The sequence below is a fragment of the Hyla sarda genome, chromosome 3 (assembly GCF_029499605.1).
Source record: "Hyla sarda isolate aHylSar1 chromosome 3, aHylSar1.hap1, whole genome shotgun sequence".
NCBI classification, from domain to species: Eukaryota; Metazoa; Chordata; class Amphibia; order Anura; family Hylidae; genus Hyla; species Hyla sarda.
The window spans coordinates 374,991,028-375,010,588 of record NC_079191.1 but is presented as its reverse complement, the minus strand read 5'-3'; the positions used below and the strand labels follow the sequence as shown (position 1 = coordinate 375,010,588).

Here is a 19,561-nt window from a genome sequence, read left to right as displayed (position 1 = left end):
GCATACGGTGACATACGGGAGCGCGAACTTTTAGCTCCCCCCTGCCGTATGCGCTCCCGTATGGGACAAAACGTAGTGTGAACCCAGCCTAAAAGATACCCATAGGGCAGCAGTATAACCTGCAATCTCCTTTTAGAAACTGCTGGCACAAAACCTTACAAAATTGACGTGGTTTTTGGGAAAAGGGACGTGTACCTTACATTTCATTCAAAATCACTCTTTTTTTTCTAAAAACCACTCTGAAAATCATGTGAATTTTCTCGGAAGAAAACCCTACACTTTAACCTCTTCAGGACACAGGGCGTATGGATACGCCCTGCATTCCGAATCCTTAAGGACCGAGGGCGTATCCATATGCCCGTAGGAAATCCGGTCCCCACCGCTAGCCGGTTGGGGACCGGAGTCGGATGCCTGCTGAAATCATTCAGCAGGCACCCCGGCACATCGTTCAGGGGGGTCCTGAGACCCCCCATGTCGGCGATCGGAGAAAATCACATGTCAATTCGCATATTTTCACCCGGAAAATAGGGCTGATCGGAGTTGTCAGCAACAGCCCCGATCAGCCTAAGGGATAGGAGTGAGGTCGCAAAGCTGCGATCTCCTCCTATCCCCTGCCATTAGTCAGATCAGGGGTTCTGACCAATGGCAGCGCAGGACAGGAGGTTGCCATGGCAACCGCCTGTTCTGCCCGCCCCTGGATGTCGAGGGGATCTGGGAAGAAGATGGAGGCCGTACCTGCAGGAGAAGATACCTGGAGACCTGGGATCTTCGCTGGAGCCTGCTGGATCCTTGCTCAGGTAGGGAATCGACGGTGGGGGGGGGGGGGGGGATTGAAAGTAAAGGTGTCTGGGCTTGCTGGGAGTTGTAGTTTTGCAACATCTGGAGGGTCACAGTTTGAAGACCACTGTTACAGTGGTGCCCAAACGGCAGCCCTCCAGATGTTGCCAAACTACAACTCTCAGCATGCCTCGACTGCCCAGGCATGCTGGGAGTTGTAGTTCTGTAACATCTGTCCCTTCAGATTTAGCAATTTTCGTGAAATTTTAGAAAATTGCTGCTTTACTTTGAAGCCCTCTAATTTTTTCAAAAAGCAAAAATATGTCCATTTTATGATGCCAATGTAAAGTGGACATATTGTATTTGTGAAGAAAAATTTAATTTGGAATATCCATTTTCCTTACAAGCAGAGAGCTTCAAAGTTAGAAAAATGCAAAATTTTCTAAATTTTCATGAAATTTTGGGATTTTTTACCAAAAAAGGATGCAAGTAACGCCGAAAATTTACCACCAAAATAAAGTAGAATATGTCACGAAAAAACTATCTCAGAATATTCGGTAAAAGCTTTTTCGCGTTATTAATTTGTAAAGTGACGGTGGTCAGAATTGCGAAAAAGGGCTGCGTCCTTAAGGGGTTAAAGCATGTATAAAGTTTCTGAAAGCGGAGTAAATTAGTAAATTCCATGGAGAAAAAAAAAAGGTTGGCACAGCAAAAACAACAAAACCTACACTCCACTCTTAGTATATCAGAGCCGATTTGTTTTTTTAAAGAATAAAGGAACCATTCAGCACTTGGAACAATAAATATGCTTTATTTCAATATACAAGTACACTTCAGCTTTAGTTACAAGGAGACATGAACACCTACATGTGGTGTCCCGGTACCGTATTTCATACTGTACCTTTGTAGAGGTCCCCATAGTCAGAGTCCCTAGGAACGTTGGGGTCCCTCTTGTAAAGTTATTCCCCTTGTCACCCCTTAGTTGGTTCATATTTACATAGAAATTCATATAAATATATATTTAAATGCATACCTGTTCAGCATAGCAGGACCTGTGGGTCACTTGATTAGGTTTAGAACTCTATGGTTTTGGTAAAGGACCTTTGGTGGTTCTCATGACGTGTTCACCCACAATGCAATGTAACGGTGAGTGACAGTTGTTATGGACCAATCCAAAATGGCCAGCCCCTGCCCATATAAGGGAGCAGCGCCATCTTGATCGCTCTCTTGTTCCTGTGCTGCCAAGCAAGCAGCATCTCTCTTCTTTCTTGGGTTGCTGATTCTGGAAGAGGTAGGACCTCCGCAGCTTACAAGACAATTTACTAGGCCAAAGCCTTGCGGCCTCGGCCTCTAACATAGCGGATATACTAAGCAATTCCCCGCTACTCACCGCAAGATCACTGGACCTAAACGCACCCTTAAATCCAGCGGATCTATGCTAAAAAAAATTCTGAGAAGCTAAATTGAGCTTATCTGATCCCAACCAACTATCAATCGCTGCTCAGCTCTATCTATAGAGACTCTGTTATCTGGACTGTTACTATTGCTGCATGTACAGAAACTCTTCAGTAAAAGTTCCTGCAAGTTTTCAGTTAACAGTGGTTGTGGACAATCCTTTATTGCAATAGGCCTATCAAGATTACAGTATTTAACCCTAACTCTGGCGTCACGAGTGGCAGAGGTTGACAGCGCCCTTTATTAACCTGAACAGCAACACCCTAACTACCCTACACCCCACAAGGCTTTATCCCCCAAGCTCACCACATACACATCTGTGGTGTCCAACTACAGGTCATCGTCATTTGGGCTAAAGTTTGCCTTGGGCATTCCTGCTATCGCTGTTCTGGGCCTACTACTCCATAATCTATTTTGTTATATTGCACTGTCATGTTGTGATAAATTATGTGCTGTCTATTTTTTTTTTTTTTAAGGAATGCTGCAGAGTGACCCATGTCACGCTGATGCCCCAATGGGAGCCTTTATGATGTGTGGGGAGGGGGGGAGCTAGTCAGTCAGTGAGGAGCTGCAGTTCAGTGGAGCCCAGATCAGAGTACAGTGTGAAGAAGTGTGTGAAGAAGTCTTAGGAGACCTAAGGAGAAAAAAAAACACTGAAATCTGCAACCATGCAAATCTCAGAAAACCCCCTTGGTCAGTTGAAGGTCAAAGCCTGGCGGTAAGCACAAAAGCTCCAGGGGAAATATAGTCATCAGTCAGTCGGTACCAAGTCTCTAAATTCAGCATGGGCTTTCATTTATCTCAAATCCACAGTCTCAGCTACTACAAGTCCCAGCAGGGCGACAGGTTTCCAGGGTTCATTCTGCACAAATCTGTAGTGTGAGGATTTTAACAACAAGTTCTGCCTCAGTAAAGATAGTTATCCGTAACCTTGCATCGGTGTCACCATTGTCCCGGCGCTCAGCCCAAGGGAACTCTCAACCTCAGACCGTGTAGGTTAACAGTGCCCTGGTGTCACGAAGGGTACATCTCACCCACATTCCACTTGTGTCACCACACATCAGGTATGTAAATATATCATATGAAAAGCCAAACTTCCTAGAACATGGATTATATGCCATAAGTGTTTTTAACGTGTCCATGTTTTTTAGATTACATGACATGGTCGGCACAGTACACATATCATATACCAATGTAAAATTGTTACTGATATATTTATCTCAAATTTCAACAATGCATTTCTGTCAGACCCAAGTCCTGAGTGGGAATTCACTCATTATGTATAGATCCAATGTGGCATGTTTTGTATAAGAGCCAAGACTAGGCACATGATACCTCGGATCAGGACCTAGAGCACCTTCTGGGCCCCGATGCAAAATCTGCAACAGGGTCCCATGTGCCAATTATAATACATCTTTTATGGGGCAGATGTGGTTTAGGGCCCCTAAGGCACCAGGACCCTGGTGTGACTGCTACCTTTGCATTCCCTATAGCTACGCCCCTGCAGGGAATCACCAGTCATAAAGTAAGGTCATAAAGACTGGATAAGATGAAGTAGGGATAAGAATTCCAGACCTGGATCGGTGATATATTGGAGACTTTTGAGGTGATTCAGAGGTCACCGAAGCCTGAACTCTGGAGAACATATCATGGTCTATCTCTCACCTGATCAATCCAGGGTTGGGGGTTTGATGCCCTGAAAGGTACCTATATAAAGTAGATACTGGGAGGATTTCTTTGTACAACTTGGAAACATCTGAAGAAGATCTCTTACCAACTACTTGGGAGAATACCATTAATGATCTCTCAGAAGGACTTCTATGCATCAATAATCACATGCAAGGTCTTTCATGCGTTTGTCCCATTTAGTTTCCTGAACTGTCTTGTTGCACTCCATTTAAGAAACATATCCACTGAAAAAAAAAAAGAAAAAGTATTCCTTAGCTGCAGGATAGGGGATAAATAGCTGATCTCCTGTACAGGGCCTCAGCTCTGCTTCACTAAAGTGTGTCTTGTACCCAGCACGGAAGCTGGTCAAAACATGTCCCCATTCATCTCTATGGAAGAGGCGGAGACACACAAATGGAGAGGGCAAATTTCGACCAGCTTCCTTGCTGGGAACGAGACACGATTTAGTGAATCAGAGTCGGGGCCCCGTATGGGAGATCGCGGGAGGTCTCATCAGATCAACTATTTATCCCCTATCTTGCGGATAGGGAATATGTTTTTTTTTCTTCGAGTTGATATGTTCTTTAAATGGAGCGCAACAAGACAGTTCAGGAAACTAAATGGAACAAATTAGGTCTTGTCTTTGCGCTAAAATAAGCATACCTTTCTGAAGGGAAGCTCGGGAGCTCGGGTAGAACATGTTTACAAAATGGGTTCATTTATTGATTTGCTGGACTACTAACAATAGAACATATTATACACAAATTACACAAATATCTTAAAAATTATGATTTTTTTTTTTTTTTTGATAATTGTATTCCTTCAACCGTGTTTTATTGTTGCATCTCTTATTCTTTTAGGAAACCTACAGAGTCTTCTTTCTCACATAATGTTGAGTTCTAAGTGTTGGTTCATTGCCAACAAGTTCTACTACAATAGAAATAACCTATTTAGCTCTTACAGTTGACAGACAACATCATCTTGTATAAAGTGTGTTTATTACATTTTTTTTTTTTCCATAAAAACTTGGATCAGCGCTAACCGTGAGAGAAGATATCCATCTTTACTGCATATTGCCTCATTACTGTTTCAGGCTCTGGATGTGCTGCAGCATCAAGGATGTGTAACCCCAGCCTATATTTCTCTTTACAGTTTAGGGACATCTCGTGGAAGGGTTCACTATTCCTCAAGTAGACATCAACTTTCTTAATCATTTATCATTTTGTGGTACACACTTAAATTTTCCTGCTTTAAAAAACAAAATTTTATCAAAAAGAGATGTTGGAAGCCATAAATATAAGTAAACAGCAACTTTTTCTGCAACACTGGCAACAAGGTAACGGGCTTGTGGTGCAGGTGATGTAAGCGCGTCTACAATGGCGTCCACAACTTCATAGCTCTTTATGCTGCCCTCATCAAGTTTCTCATTTACAAACTTTGTTATTTCTTCTATGTATTCTTTGCTGTAGACCTTCTTTGCTTCAGCAGTCAGAGAACCCCACACCTTATCCGCAGATTTCTGTGACTGGATGTTTGTGGCTGGAGCATAATTGCCTGGCTCAATAATACATACCTGCAAGTCAATGTACCAATAAGAGGAAAAAAAGGAGAATATTATGAAAGTTATGCAAGTTTAAAGGGGTACTCCGCTGCTAAGCGTTTGGAATAAAAGGTTTCGACCGATTAGAGATGGCGCCGGGAGCTCGTGATGTCATAGCCCCGCCCACCATGATGTCACGCCCACCCCCTCAATGCAAGTCTATGGGAGGGGGCGTGACAGCCATCACACCTCCTCCCATAGACCTGCATTGAGGGGGCGGGGCATGATGTCAAGAGGGGGCGTGGCTATGACATCACGAGGTCCCGGCTCTAAGCATTCAAAACATTTAGTTCCAAACGCTGAGCAGCGGAGTACCCCTTTAAGGGTTCAATTTCATTCTGCAAAGTCCCTAGCTAGCAGTTGTAGTGCAACAGTGCAAAGCTGCCTACTCACATAATATTTTGATTGGCCAGAAAGAAAATGTCATAAGTCACATGGTGCAAAATTGGAGAGGCTCTTGTCACACTAATCACCAAATAGATCTGAGACGCCCAGCTGACACCTATACCCACGGTGTCCGAGAAAAATAAAGATTATGAAGTAAGAATCTGGGGCTCAAGGTTCTACCAGAGTGGAAGGAATTTTCTGTAGTAATTCACCCACTGCAGCATAGCCACACCCCCAGGAGACCATGTGACTTATGAAGTAAGAATCTGGGGCTCAAGGTCTCGGATGTTCAGGAAAATATTTGATTTTGGTAATAAAATTTAAACAGTGGAATGTACCATATAAAATAGTTCAAAACGTAACTGGTGGCACACAGGGCCCTTGTGTGCCACTAAAGTCAGAGTATATTGTAAAATAAATCAGTACATACATTAAATAGATAAATGTGCACATAAGGATCACCATATATTGAGTAAAATCAATCCCACAATGCATACAAGTTGACTACAAGTAGTGACTAAAAAGCTATCCCTTTATGGTTAGCTGCAGTTTCTTGTAGTGACAAGGGAGATCGCTCTTTCTTTTAGTATTGAATCGCTGTATCAGCTAATATATAACACGTTGGTAAGTAGTATTCGTTGTAGCAGTTTGTATCAGACGTATTCTGAATCACTAGTTTCAGTCTGCGGAGATAAGCAGTTATTGAAATAGTACAGGACACGCTGGTCTATATCCTCACTGCCGGCTCTATAGCAAGAGGGTATGCTGTGGGAGACTCGGCCGTCTCCTATAAGTCGCAGCATGGACAGATGGGCTCCGGTCGGGTGGACCGCAGCGCTCCTGCTCCGTGGGGAGATGTCTGTGCGAGGATCCTGGGTGTTGTCCTCGTGGTAGGTAGCACACCCTCCTTGCTGTTTAAAGGGGTACTGTGGCACTAAACATCTTGGGGGAGATTTATCAAAACCTGTCTAGAGGAAAAGTTGCTGAGTTGCCCATAGCAACCAATCCGATGGCTTCTTTCATTTTTGAAAAGGCCTCTGAAAAATAAAAGTGATCTGATTGGTTGCTATGGACAACGCAGCAACTATTCCTCTAGACAGGTTTTGATAAATCTCCCTCCTTATCCCCTATGAAAAGGATAGGTGATAAGATGTAAGATAGCCGGTGGTAACCCCCGCAATCTCTCCTGCAGCACCCCTGTTTTTCAGCTGCACAGAGTGAGGATGGAGGCGGTGCAGGGGATGGAGCCGTGACGTCACGATACTCCGTCCCCTGCACCGCCCGTCATCAGCCACAGAGCGATCCTCACTCTGTGCAGCTGAAAAACAGGGGTGCTGCAGGAGAGATTGCGGGGGTCTTTTATACAAGCTGCTGAAGAAAAGACCTACGGAGGTCTTGAAACACGTCTAGCTAGTTACTGGAAACACCACCGACTACCCAGTGTGACCAATTGTATTTACTATTGCACCACATACCTACCATCATGCCTGCTTATTAAACAGCAAGGAGCGTGTGCTACCTATCACGAGGACAACACCCAGGATCCTCGCAAAGACATCATCTCCCCATGGAGCAGTAGCGCTGCAGTCCACCCGACCGGAGCCCATCTGTCCATGCTGCTACTCATAGGAGACGGCCGAGTCTCCCACAGCATACCCTCTTGCTATAGAGAGCCGGCAGTGAGGATATAGACCAGCGTGTCCTTGTACCAGTAAGGTAAGTGGTTACATTACCGCGCTATGACTAGTAGTCCAAGCATGCCTTTGCTGTTATAACTATTTCAATAACTGCTTATCTCCGCAGACTGAAACTAGTGATTCAGAATACGTCTGATACAAACTGCTACAACGAATACTACTTACCAACGTGTTATATATTAGCTGATACAGCGATTCAATACTAAAAGAAAGAGCGATCTTCCTTGTCACTACAAGAAACTGTAGCTAACCATAAGGAATAGCTTTTTAGTCACTACTTGTAGTCAACTTGTATCCATTGTGGGATTGATTTTACTCAATATATGGTGATCCTTATATACACATCTATTTAATATATGTACTGATTTATTTTACAATATACTCTGACTTTAGTGGCACACAAGGGCCCTGTGTGCCACCAGTTACGTTTTGAACTATTTTATATGGTACATTTCACTGTTTAAATTTTATTACCAAAATCAAATATTTTCCTGAACATCCGAGACCTTGAGCCCCAGATTCTTACTTCATAAGTCACATGGTCTCCTGGGGGTGTGGCTATGCTGCAGTGGGTGAATTACTACAGAAAATTCCTTCTACTCTGGTACCCACCAGCCTAATGCAGCATAGCTACACCCCCTGGAGATCATGTGACTTATGACATATTGTCTCTGGACACATGGAATGCTGGATTGTAGTGCGGGTGAACAGGAGACTGATGTGGGTCTCTGACTCCTATACATACCTGCAGTCTGATGAACGGTCCCTCTGAAGATCCTCTTCATTCGGCCAGCAGACGGGCCCGCCTCCAGCATGCAATTCAGTGCAGAAAGAATAGGATCTTCAGAGAGACCGGTCACCAGACTGCAGGTACATATATTAGTCAGAGACCCACATCAGTCTCCTGCTCATCCGTACTATAAACCGGTGTTTTGGGTTTAGTGTGGGTGAACGGGTGACAGTTTTCCTTTAAATAAAAAGACTTGCACTACAGCACTTCCGGGTAAGGATCCCGTGTATGAAAATGGGACAAAGCGGCGCACAGAGTATTATAACTTGACATCATGGGCTCAAAGGTTTAAAAAAAAAAAAAAAAAGTCCTGCAATACTCCTATAAGACAACATTCTTTTCTCATTTTTTCTAACCTAAAAAAAAAAAATATTTACATATTTGCTATTGTTCTATGCTCATATGTGCAAACTTTTCAAATAATGTATAATGTTGTTATTGATTCCACATGGCAAACACTGCAACTAAAAAAAGAAAAAACTCAAAGTTCCATCTATCCCAAACATTGTACTACCAATTAAAAAAACTTGCAGGCACTCATGTACTAGTGACGTGAGAGTGAATACATTTGCATGTTTACTAAAGGGGCTGGCAGATCAGGGAATATTGAGGAGGCAGGGGAGCTCAGCGAGACGGCTCCCTGCCCCATTGCGCAATAGCAATAGGGGATTAAACAGACATAACTCTGGCAATACTGGAGAAAGTAACCACTTGTTTTATTGCTGTTCACCTGCAATTTAACCCATTATATTAGGTTTAAAGAGGGTGAACAGCCTGTCAGGCTACAAAAAAAAATAAATCTCTTTGCTCTAAGGCTTGGGCTACAGTTTGGTAATGTTTTATTTCTTTATAACGCTATTGTCTTTTTTTTTTTGTTTTGGTGCATCAGCTATTTTAACAGGAGTGGCAACATGAAATGTAAACGTATTGGTTTCCTATAAATTAGGTATCAACAAAAGCAATCTAAGTAATCTAATACACACATAGCTACACTGGTCACAGATTTATCTTGACATATATTTTTAGGTCTCAGCATTAGCATGCCCCTATACTAAATATAAATTCTATCAATAATCTTTATTTGGGTGTAAAAAACAAAAGTCATGTAAAATATTAAAATCTTACCTGCACTCCAAACGGCTTCATTTCTAGCCGAAGGGAATCACAGAACTTCTCCAGTGCAGCCTTTGTCAATGAATAAATGCTATTCATGAAACTTATGTATGCATTCGTGCTTGATAAAAACACCATACGCCCTAAAATTAGTGCAGACAAAATTAACATTAAAGGGGTGCTCCGGTGGAAAACATTTTTTTTAAATCAACTGATGCCAGAAAGTTAAACAAATTTGTAAATGACTTTTATTAAAAAATCTTAATCCTTCCAGTACTTATCATCTGCTGTACAATACAGAGGAAGTTCTTTTCTTTTTGAATTTATTTTCTGTCTGTCCACAGTGCTCTCTGCTGACATCTCTTTCCATGTCAGGAATTGTCCAGAGCAAGAGAGGTATTCTACGGGGAATTGTTCCTGCTCTGGACAGTTCCTGACATGGAAAGAAGTGTCAGCAGAGAGCATTGTGGACAGACAGAAAAGAAATTCAAAAAGAATAGAATTTCCTTTGTAGTATACAGCAGCTGATAAGTACTGGAAGGATTAAGATTTTTAATAGAAGTAGTTTACAAATCTGTTTAACTTTCTGGCACCAGTTGATTAAAAAAATAAAAAAATATAGTTTTCCACTGGAGTACCCCTTTAAGAAATGATAGTGTAGAACAGGTTTACTAAAAGTGGGGCACATGTACAAGAAGACCTTGCCACAGTCATTGTTATCATTAACACTGGTGCAAAGTTTTACTGGAAAAATTCTCAAAATGGTAACTTGGTGTATATATAGATAATTAAACGCGTGTAGATATCCACAAAGTAGGTGATAAGTGATCTGTGGCATCTGACCACTGGGTCACCGGTCATCTGGTAGTCCTGAATCCCCCCATTTGAATGGAGTGGCGGTTAAGCATTCACACTGCTGTGTAAACATCGAGGAGACTGGCAGGGATAACCAAATACAGTTCCATTTACTCCCCTAGAGTTCAACTGCTCAAATGACTTGTGGGGGTCCCATCAGTCGGACCCCACCAGACAGACAGTTATCATCTATCCTGTTTTGATTAAGGTTAAATCCCTTAATACTATAAGGCTACATTCACACTATGAAATTTCTGCTCACGAATTCCGCTTGAAAATCCCCCTGCATGAATCTTACACTAGTGTAAATGGGGTTTTCCACTGAATTAAAGGGGTACTCTGCTGAAAACATCTTATCCCCCTATCCAAAGGACCCCTGTGATCTCTGCTGTGGCACCCCTTTCATTCGGTGCACGAAACCAAATACGCTCCGTGTACAATGACTGGCGAGCAAACCCGCCACCCCCCCCCCCCCCCCTCCATTCATGTTTATGGGAGGAGGTGTGAGGCTACGTACTAGCCGGCACGCTCCCTCCCATAGACATGAATAGAGGGGGGAGTGACATCACAAACACAAAAGCTCCAAGTGTCTGTGTTTCGGACAAAGCCGCTGCTGGACCGGAGATCGCAGGGGTCCCCAGCGGCGAGACCCCCGCGATTAGAAAAAGCTTATCCCCTATCCTTGGAATAGGGGATAAGATGTTTTCAGCGGAGTACCCCATTAAGGATTCTGGAATGGTCAAATGGATGAACAGGTTTATTCTTTCGGCAGACATCTGTACAGACTGCTTTGCCATCAATGGTGTTCTTATGGTCCTAACACCAATGGGTTTGGGCAGCAGTCACTGCACTCACAATATCTGGCTGAATTATCTACTTATTCCATGCAATTTATACAATTAGCAAATGCTCAAAATTTTAAGAAAATTAGACTTAAATGCACTCTTTGCAAATGCAGATGTAACAAAAACCTGTGCCTTCTTTTTAGTGTTTTGAAAGGCGCAAGATCCATTAAATTTATCAGAACCTTTTACTTTTGATTAGTCAAAAAAATCTATAACCATCAGTGATATGTTGAAGGAAAATAACGTTTAGGAGTGTAAACAAATGGCCATTAAAGGGGTACTCAGTTTTTTTTTTTTTTATCAACTTGTTTCAGAAAGTTAAACAGATTTGTAAATTACTTCTATTAAAAATGTTAATCCTTCCAGTACTTATCAGCTGCTTTATGCTCCACCGGAAGTTGAGTAGTTCTCAAGTTCTGTAGTTCTCAAGTAGGAGCAAGTGCCCATAGCGAACCTCTCATGACATGGACAGAGGTGTCAGCAGAGAGCACTGGGGGTCAGACAGAAAAGAACTATACAACTTCATCTGCAGCATACAGCAGCTGATAAGTACTGGAAGGATTTTTTTAATAGCAGTAATTTCCAAATCTGTTTAACTTTCTGGAACCAGTTGATTTATAAAAAAAAATTATAAATACATTAAAAAAAAATAAGAAATAGTTTTGCACTGGAGTACCCCTTTAAGTAGCTTCATACAGGAAGCTGTGTAACAAGGATGGGAATGTCATTATTTGGGAAAGGTTATCCTGTTTCCTGATTTAACTCAAAACATTCATGTGTGACTATAGTTGCCAAATATTATATCTACATAATAGACCAGACTCATGTTTTTGTTATTAATGGAAAACAGAAAGATTACAGAGAATAGAGAACCCTGTGATTCTGATGTGGTCTTTTGAGGATTACATGTGAATGAATGCCCACACTTCATGCCGAGTTGTTCCTCTCTACTGTGGCAGAGGCCAGTGCACGGAGCCTTGTGCTTACTACAGAGGTATTCTACCCTAAAAGTAGATAGACTTGACTTCTAAGGGTGAATACCTGCTTAAAAGGATGGGTTCACATGGGTTTATAAAGAGGTTCTATACTAATATGACTGAGATGCTATCCACATGCTATCCAGCTATGTGGCTCCACCACTAAACATTGAACAGAGCCAACTGCTTCTGACCCCAATGATATCCTATCATTCATATTAGCCCCGAAAGCCCCTTTAACAAATCATTGCCATACCAATTATAACATGCAAAGTAGCCCTCCTCCAGAAGGAAGACGGCATAAGAAAGCACCATGTAAAGTAAAAGGTAATAGTAATACTGAAGTAATTTGTTTCTTTTATCTTGTACTGATTAGTAGTTATGTTTACACTCAAAGGGGGAAAATTGAAAACCAGATCAATTTATTTTTCTTAATGATCCTTATACTAGACCAGCAATAGCAGATCAATCGGGATATGACTCTTAAATGTTGGAAGGGGCCACAGCACTCACGTAAGCCATTGTTAACACTGCTTCAGAACTGCATAACCCCACCACAGTCATAATGGTTGTGCATGGTACACTAACATCATGCAATATTCACTGATACTCCGATGCACCAGAGAACCAAGTTGGTTTCCTTGTAGAAAGGAATTTGCTAAATTATTAAGAAACTTAAAGTTATTTTAGTGTACTTCCTTACTATATACTTTTCACAGAACTTCACGACAACGGGGTTGATTTAAAAAAAGTGTACCTGTCATAGTGCAAAAAATAAATAAAGTGATATGTTACTCATTATCTAATCCTGATCATGTACATATATTTTATGTGTCTAGAAACTGTCTATCCAGAGCAAAATAGCATTTATATGTTGCTCACTTGCTTTGTGTTCTAGCCTTATGGAGGGGGCGTGTCCATCTCTCTCCCTCACTGTGGATAACTCATCTGCTCTAAGTCTGGGAGCAGCCTTGCAGTCTGCAAATCCCTGCACAGTAGTTTTTATGCATAGTGGGGGAGATTTATCAAAAAATGTGCAGAGGAAGAGTGGAGCCATTGCCCATGGCAACCAAATAGCTTCTTTCATTTTTAAAGAGACCTGTGAAAAATGAAAGCAGTGATCTGATTGGTTGCTATGGGCAACTGGGCAACCTTTTCGCTGGACAGGTTTTGACAAATCTCCCCCAGATTCTCTATCTGTTCCTAGTAAATTTTGATGCTAATCAACATAGCTGTCACTATGTCTGTCATTCAGCTTTCACAGTCTCCTGAATGTCTGATCAGCTTCTATGTCGTTCAGGAGTCAGAGAAAGCTTTGGCTGTTTAAGCATGCTGGGAGTTGTAGTTTTGCAAAAGATGGAGCTGCAGAGTTTATAAAGCACTGTGTTAGAGCAATGTTGCCTTTATCTGTTGCAAAACTATGCCCTATGACAAACATCCTTTGTCTGTAGGCACAAAGCTGGAGAATTCACAGCTCTAAAACAGGGATTTACAAAGATTGTACCCTCAGCTGTTGCAAAACTACAACTCCCATCATGGAAGTTGTAGTTTAGGAACAGCTGAAGGCTGTAGTGGTGCCAGTAGACTTCACATACGTAGTTGCCTTTTTGTTTTTTCTACATAATCAAGAAAGTGCCTCTGATGAGGTCTACTACCAGTGATGAAGAACAATTTGTGAAATCCATCATTATATATCCAACCTGTCTTCAGGTCATGTTGCAGAGATCACACCTATACATACCTGGTCTCTGCAATTATGTCCCTTCCAGTTCTACTGGTGACAAATTATTTTTCCCAGATTATCCATATGGTACCTCCCTTTCTCCCTAGGTTCTGGCTGGATTTTCTGAAATGGATGCCACAATATCTGTGTCAGAGCTCAACCACAATACTGTTTTGTTCTTTGCCATCCGGCCCTACCTGACCCTCTTTCCCCCTCATACCTCTGATCCAGACCTGAATTTTCACGATCAGAAAGGTCTATTTCACCATTCTTTTTATAGACTTTTTATATATCTGTATCTTAAACTGCAGTTGTTTCCTCTATGTTCCTTTGTGTGTAGTAAAAGTCTCAATTGCTTAATTCAGCTGAGTGGTTAGGAACTCAAAGTTGAGCTGGAAAATAACCAGAAAGAACTTACAGCCACTTTGTAAAAGTTAAGAAGTTCCGTAGGAATAATCTTCTATGGGCAACTGGCCAAGTTCCCCTCTGCACTGGTTTTGATAAATCTCCCCTATTGTTCCTGGGAACATTGTATGGTATTTTTTTTTTTTTTTTACCATTAAAGTGTACCTGTTGTCAACAAAAACTTCTTATATAATGTAGATAATACAATTATATGTATATTTGTAATATACATTGGTTAAAAAATTTGTATATTTATGGTTGAAAAAATGCTGTCTCTGCAGCTATTGCATGTTTGTCTCTACGAGCAGTCCAAATACAGGAAGTGAGGGTAGAAGAAGAGGGGCTCTGTGCAGGCTCCTGACTTGTCAATCATCCTGATGTGTGAGCCCGTAGCATGTCACAGAGCCCCACTGTACAGAGCCCTGCTTGTCCTCAGTGCACACAGCCCTGCTTGTCCTCAGTGCACACAGCCCTGCTTGTCCTCAGTGCACACAGCCCTGCTTGTCCTCAGTGCACACAGCCCTGCTTGTCCTCAGTGCACACAGCCCTGCTTGTCCTCAGTGCACACAGCCCTGCTTGTCCTCAGTGCACACAGCCCTGCTTGTCCTCAGTGCACACAGCCCTGCTTGTCCTCAGTGCACACAGCCCTGCTTGTCCACCCACACTTCCTGTATTTGGGCTCCTCATAGAGACACACAGGCAATAGCTGCAGGGACAAAAATATACATTATTTTTTAACCAATGTAAATTACAAATATACATATAAAAAGGTATCATCTACGTTATATAAAAAGTTTGTGTTAATGACAGGTACACTTTAAAAAGCACAGTATATGGTGGATACATTGTGGTGAATTTGTTTTTTGAAAAGTATTCAATTTAAAGAAGGAAGTACACTAAAATAACTATTCAAGTTTCCTAAGTATTCAATGTCTACTATGTGAAGAAGCTCTATTACCATATACAGCCACTATCATTGTGTTGGTGTTGAGCAGTAAGCGTATTGCCACCACAATGACTGGTAGGGGTGCCAACCGTCTAATCAGCACCAAACTGATACCGATGGCCTATCTTGGATTTAAATCACTGGATAACTACTTTATGATGTACAACTCCATATTGAGTTTACTACCAAAGGAAACTCCCAAAGACAACAAGTTATATGCTGTAAAATGTCAAAAGAAGTCCCAGAGAGGAAACTATATGATCTATGGGTACACAGTTATAGATGGAATATCCCTTTTAAATAATAATAATGTTGACCTCCGGTTCACACACAATTTCCTATATTACTAGTCCCATTTCCTAGAAGCAACTATTGGCCCCAGTCACAATGTTACCAAGCCATTGGATAAGGTGTAATGAAAAGTGCAAATTCCTATTTATTAAGTTTTTTTTTAGTTCATATCTCACCTTTGTTTTTTCTGATAAGTGGAGCAAAAGCCATGGTCGTTCTAATGCATCCTAGTAGATTGACATCAAGAACCCTCTGGAATTTATCAATTGTCAGCCATTCAACCATTCCCCACATGGATATACCAGCATTGTTTATCAGTCCCCATAGCCCTGGAAGAAGGGGGGAAAAAAATCAGCTTGTAAATAAAATGGAAGAATTATAATGGATTGATTTGGGTTAACAACAGGGTCTACTGTGTAGTATTTGCATGTTTGCCAATATATATAGGCATGTGTACTGCTGCCTAAAGGAGCAAAGCATAAACCAGTACCATATTATGCATCATAGTACTGCTACTTCATTTACCTCTTTACGAGGCCCATTTGAGCAGGTAATTTTCGTTGTATGAATTTACCTTGTTGCATGCCATGCACTGCACCACTGGAAAGCAGTGTCAGCTTATTCAAAATCCACGTGACATGGTGACTAACATTATTATAAGGTTATATATATATATATATATATATATATATATATGCTGTACAACAAGTATATTTGCATCAGGCTTAGCAGCATGTAAATGACTAACCTTGTTATACATGAGCTATACAACAACAGGTATATTTACAGGTGTACAACCCCTTTAAAATAGATCTAAAGTAGGACAAAGCAAAAAATGTGATTCATGTGAACTAGCAATTATTGTGCTATACTTGTATGGTTAAATGCCGATGTTTACTATGTGCTCCAAATCTTCGAGTCTTGGACATCATGTATACAAGGTTAGCTCATATAAAACAAGACGTCCAAGGAGGAAGACAGCACTAGTCCCTGCTCTTATGCCCGTGACCATCCGGATAACCAGTCCAGATATAGAACATCCATTGGTGTAGGTCACAGCAAAAAGTATGCAGACTCATATAAAACAAGGTTATTAATGATGTAAATATACTTGTATAGCTTATATATAACAAGGTTAGTCATTTACATGCTGTTATGCATGATATCCAAGATTCGAAGATTTGGAGCACATAGTAAACATTGGCATTTAACCTTACTAGTATAGCACAATAATTGCCATTTCACATGAATCACATTTTTTTTTTTTTTGCTTTGCCACTTTAGATCTATTTTAAAGGGGTTGTACACCTGTAAATATACTTGTTGTATAGCTCATGTATAACAAGGTTAGTCATTTACATGCTGTTAAGAAACAACCCAATGAGGAGGTAAGAATTTATTTTTACATAGCATGGCACCCCCTTAAGTTTAACATGCATAGCATGGTACATGTCCTATTAAACTAAGCGCTAGTGGACACATATGCTCAACCACTCCCCTACAGTCAGGTCTCTGCAGAGCAGCCAGTAGAAATAGCTTTCTTCTCTACTTGTCAGGAAAGGACAAGGGGCTCTGCAGCAGCATGGCAGTATTGCTGAGAAGACACCAAGTGCAAGGGAAATAAGAAAAGGGACAATTGCAAGCTGCCAGAGGGAGAAGGAGATTGGTTTTGTCCAAAGCACATCCCCATCAGCACAGATTAGCAGCAGCACCAAAGGGGGGGGGGGGCTGTTTCTCAAGCCAGCTATTACACTACTGGTACATGGCAGCATGAAATATTTGTGGTTGCTTATAGTATAGCTGTTTTTATTCATATGGTCTAGATGTTGCATCATGTAAAGTGGCCACAGAATAAAGATGCTGTGCTGTCTCCTATGGAGCCTGTCTCCTGGAAGAGGTCGGATTGGACGTCCAACTGGGGGGGGACAAACACACAGCTGTCTTCTACATGCAAAAACCATGGAACACAAGTCATTTAATTCTACCGGAAATCCTTGTGGAATCAAAACCTCATTGATGTCAATAGAAGATCCTGACGGGGATTACTTTCTGCTTCAAGAATTGACATGTCAATGGAGATTTATGGAGACATCCCTTGCAGGAATGGACAGAATGGTCAGGAATCCGGGATTAAGAAAACAGTTCTACGCAGGGCTCAATGGGGAACTTCTATTGACATCAATGGGGCCTTGATTCTAGGCAGAATTTCCACATGAAAATTCTGCTTGAGAATCTGCTTCAAATTACTTGTGTGCAGTGGTTTTTGAATGGAAAAGTAGAGGAAATTCAGTGAGGAAGTTCTTCAGTGTGAATGGGCCCTTACATGCCCTCTCCCTGATAACCCTTTATTAGTCAATCGAGATCTAAGTATTTAAGATTTCTTCCCAGCGACCCATATATCTATGAGCAACCACCGTATCACCGACCTGAGAGTTGAACAGAGGATTAATAGCGGAGATCAAGTCTTTAGTTGATGAACCCTGCCGACACAGGCACTCAAACCTAGAAGGTAGAGAAACTGCTGCATAGCCAAATTTAAAGGTCATATAAAAATAACATCCTGCAAAAAACAAGCCTTCACATGAATGTCGACTAAAAAAATAATTAGAAAGTTATGGCATGTGCAAGGTGTGGATATAAAAATGCTGTATCATGAAGGCTAATCCAGGCTTACTCTTCTGCCTGATTGCAAAAAATGCAATTGCATGCCGGCAATGTCTGCACCCCAACAATGTCTGAAAGGTCCTCAATGGCCTTTACCACTCGAAAGCCACTTTGGTTCCCAACATGTTGTTGGCTCTAGATATCGAAAAGGCGTTTAAATGCGTGTCTTGAAAATATTTGTTTTAGTCTTTAATGGTATGGATTTTTCAGGGCGGCTTGTCGAGATCTTGCATCTGTTGTACTCTAACCCCACTGCTTATGTAAAACAGCTGACAAATTGCCCTTGCCCTATTAAAACTAACTAAAAAGGTACGTTTTCAGGGATGCCAGTTATCCCCAGCCCTTTTTGCCCGTGCAACACAATTTGCTACTTACTCTAACAAGCCCTCTAACATCTCTACCAATTTTCAGGCTCTGACCGTGTTTTCTGAGCTTTCGGGTTTATTAGTCAACAACTGAAAATCTGGGGTCCTGTATAATAACATTTACATTTCTACACTTATTGAGTTGAATTTCGAGTTCCAGTAACCACACTCTAGTCTCCCTTATTTAGGGATTTCCCAACTAACTTTATATCTTCGCTGTACTCAGCTAATTTGGACTGACCTCAAGGAGTGGGACCCATTGTATTTGTGGTAGCCCTTGGGGGGTGTATGACAGTGGTGGTATGGTATAAGTATATAAGGGGTTAATATTAACCCTAGAGTTCGTGACGCCAGGCTGAGGGCTGGTATGCTGAATCAATGTTCCGGCCTATCGCCGCCCTTCCCAGTAACGATAGATGCATAAAATTAACTGAAGGTCCACAAGGAGATTTAAACTTGAACTTGAATAACTTTTACTGAAGTTCTTTCAATAACCACGGCACAGTAACAGTCTCATACAAACAGTCCTTAGGTTGCTTAGTGACTGGCAGTAGTTGCGGACCTTGAGCTAGACAAACAGTCTCTGAATTTAGGAAGAGAATTGCAGATCCGTCCGGATTTAGGGGAGTTATTAGGTCTGGTGATGCTGCAGAGTGTTTGGGAATTGATACACTCTATAGTTATAATTGTTCAGCCGTATATTCTAAACTTGTAAGTGTACCCGGAGGTACTCTCACAAAGTTTATACAGCTTCACGCCATATCTCGCCCGCTTGGATGGGATGTATTGGCGGAAAATGAGTCTCCCCTTAAAACTGATGAGAGCCTCATCTACAGAGAGCTCCCTTTGGGGAACGTGGGCCTCCATAAATTTGGTCCCAAAGTGATCTATGATCGGCCGTATCTTGTACAGCCGGTTATAGGCAGGATCACCTTGGGGAGGACATGCTGCATTATCAAAACGTTCCCGTGTCATGGCCATACTGTAAAGCGGGGTCTTGTAT

General features: G+C 41.6%; 1 protein-coding gene and 1 long non-coding RNA gene across 3 annotated transcripts in view; one reads left to right on the top strand and one right to left on the bottom strand.

Moving 5' to 3' along the window:
- LOC130362811 (uncharacterized) overlaps nucleotides 1-19,561 on the top strand; it is a 53,948-nt gene that overhangs the window by 23,458 nt on the left and 10,929 nt on the right. The window lies entirely within an intron of this gene.
- The window catches only part of LOC130362809 (retinol dehydrogenase 7-like), a 29,354-nt gene continuing 11,389 nt past the window's right edge, over nucleotides 1,597-19,561 (bottom strand). The window contains exons 2-4 of the mRNA XM_056567860.1: nucleotides 15,706-15,858; nucleotides 9,500-9,630; nucleotides 1,597-5,473 (exon numbers count right to left, since the gene is read on the bottom strand). Of these exons, the coding sequence (XP_056423835.1) occupies nucleotides 5,111-5,473; nucleotides 9,500-9,630; nucleotides 15,706-15,858 (647 nt within the window). The 3' untranslated portion in view covers nucleotides 1,597-5,110. The remainder of the gene's footprint in view (nucleotides 5,474-9,499; nucleotides 9,631-15,705; nucleotides 15,859-19,561) is intronic.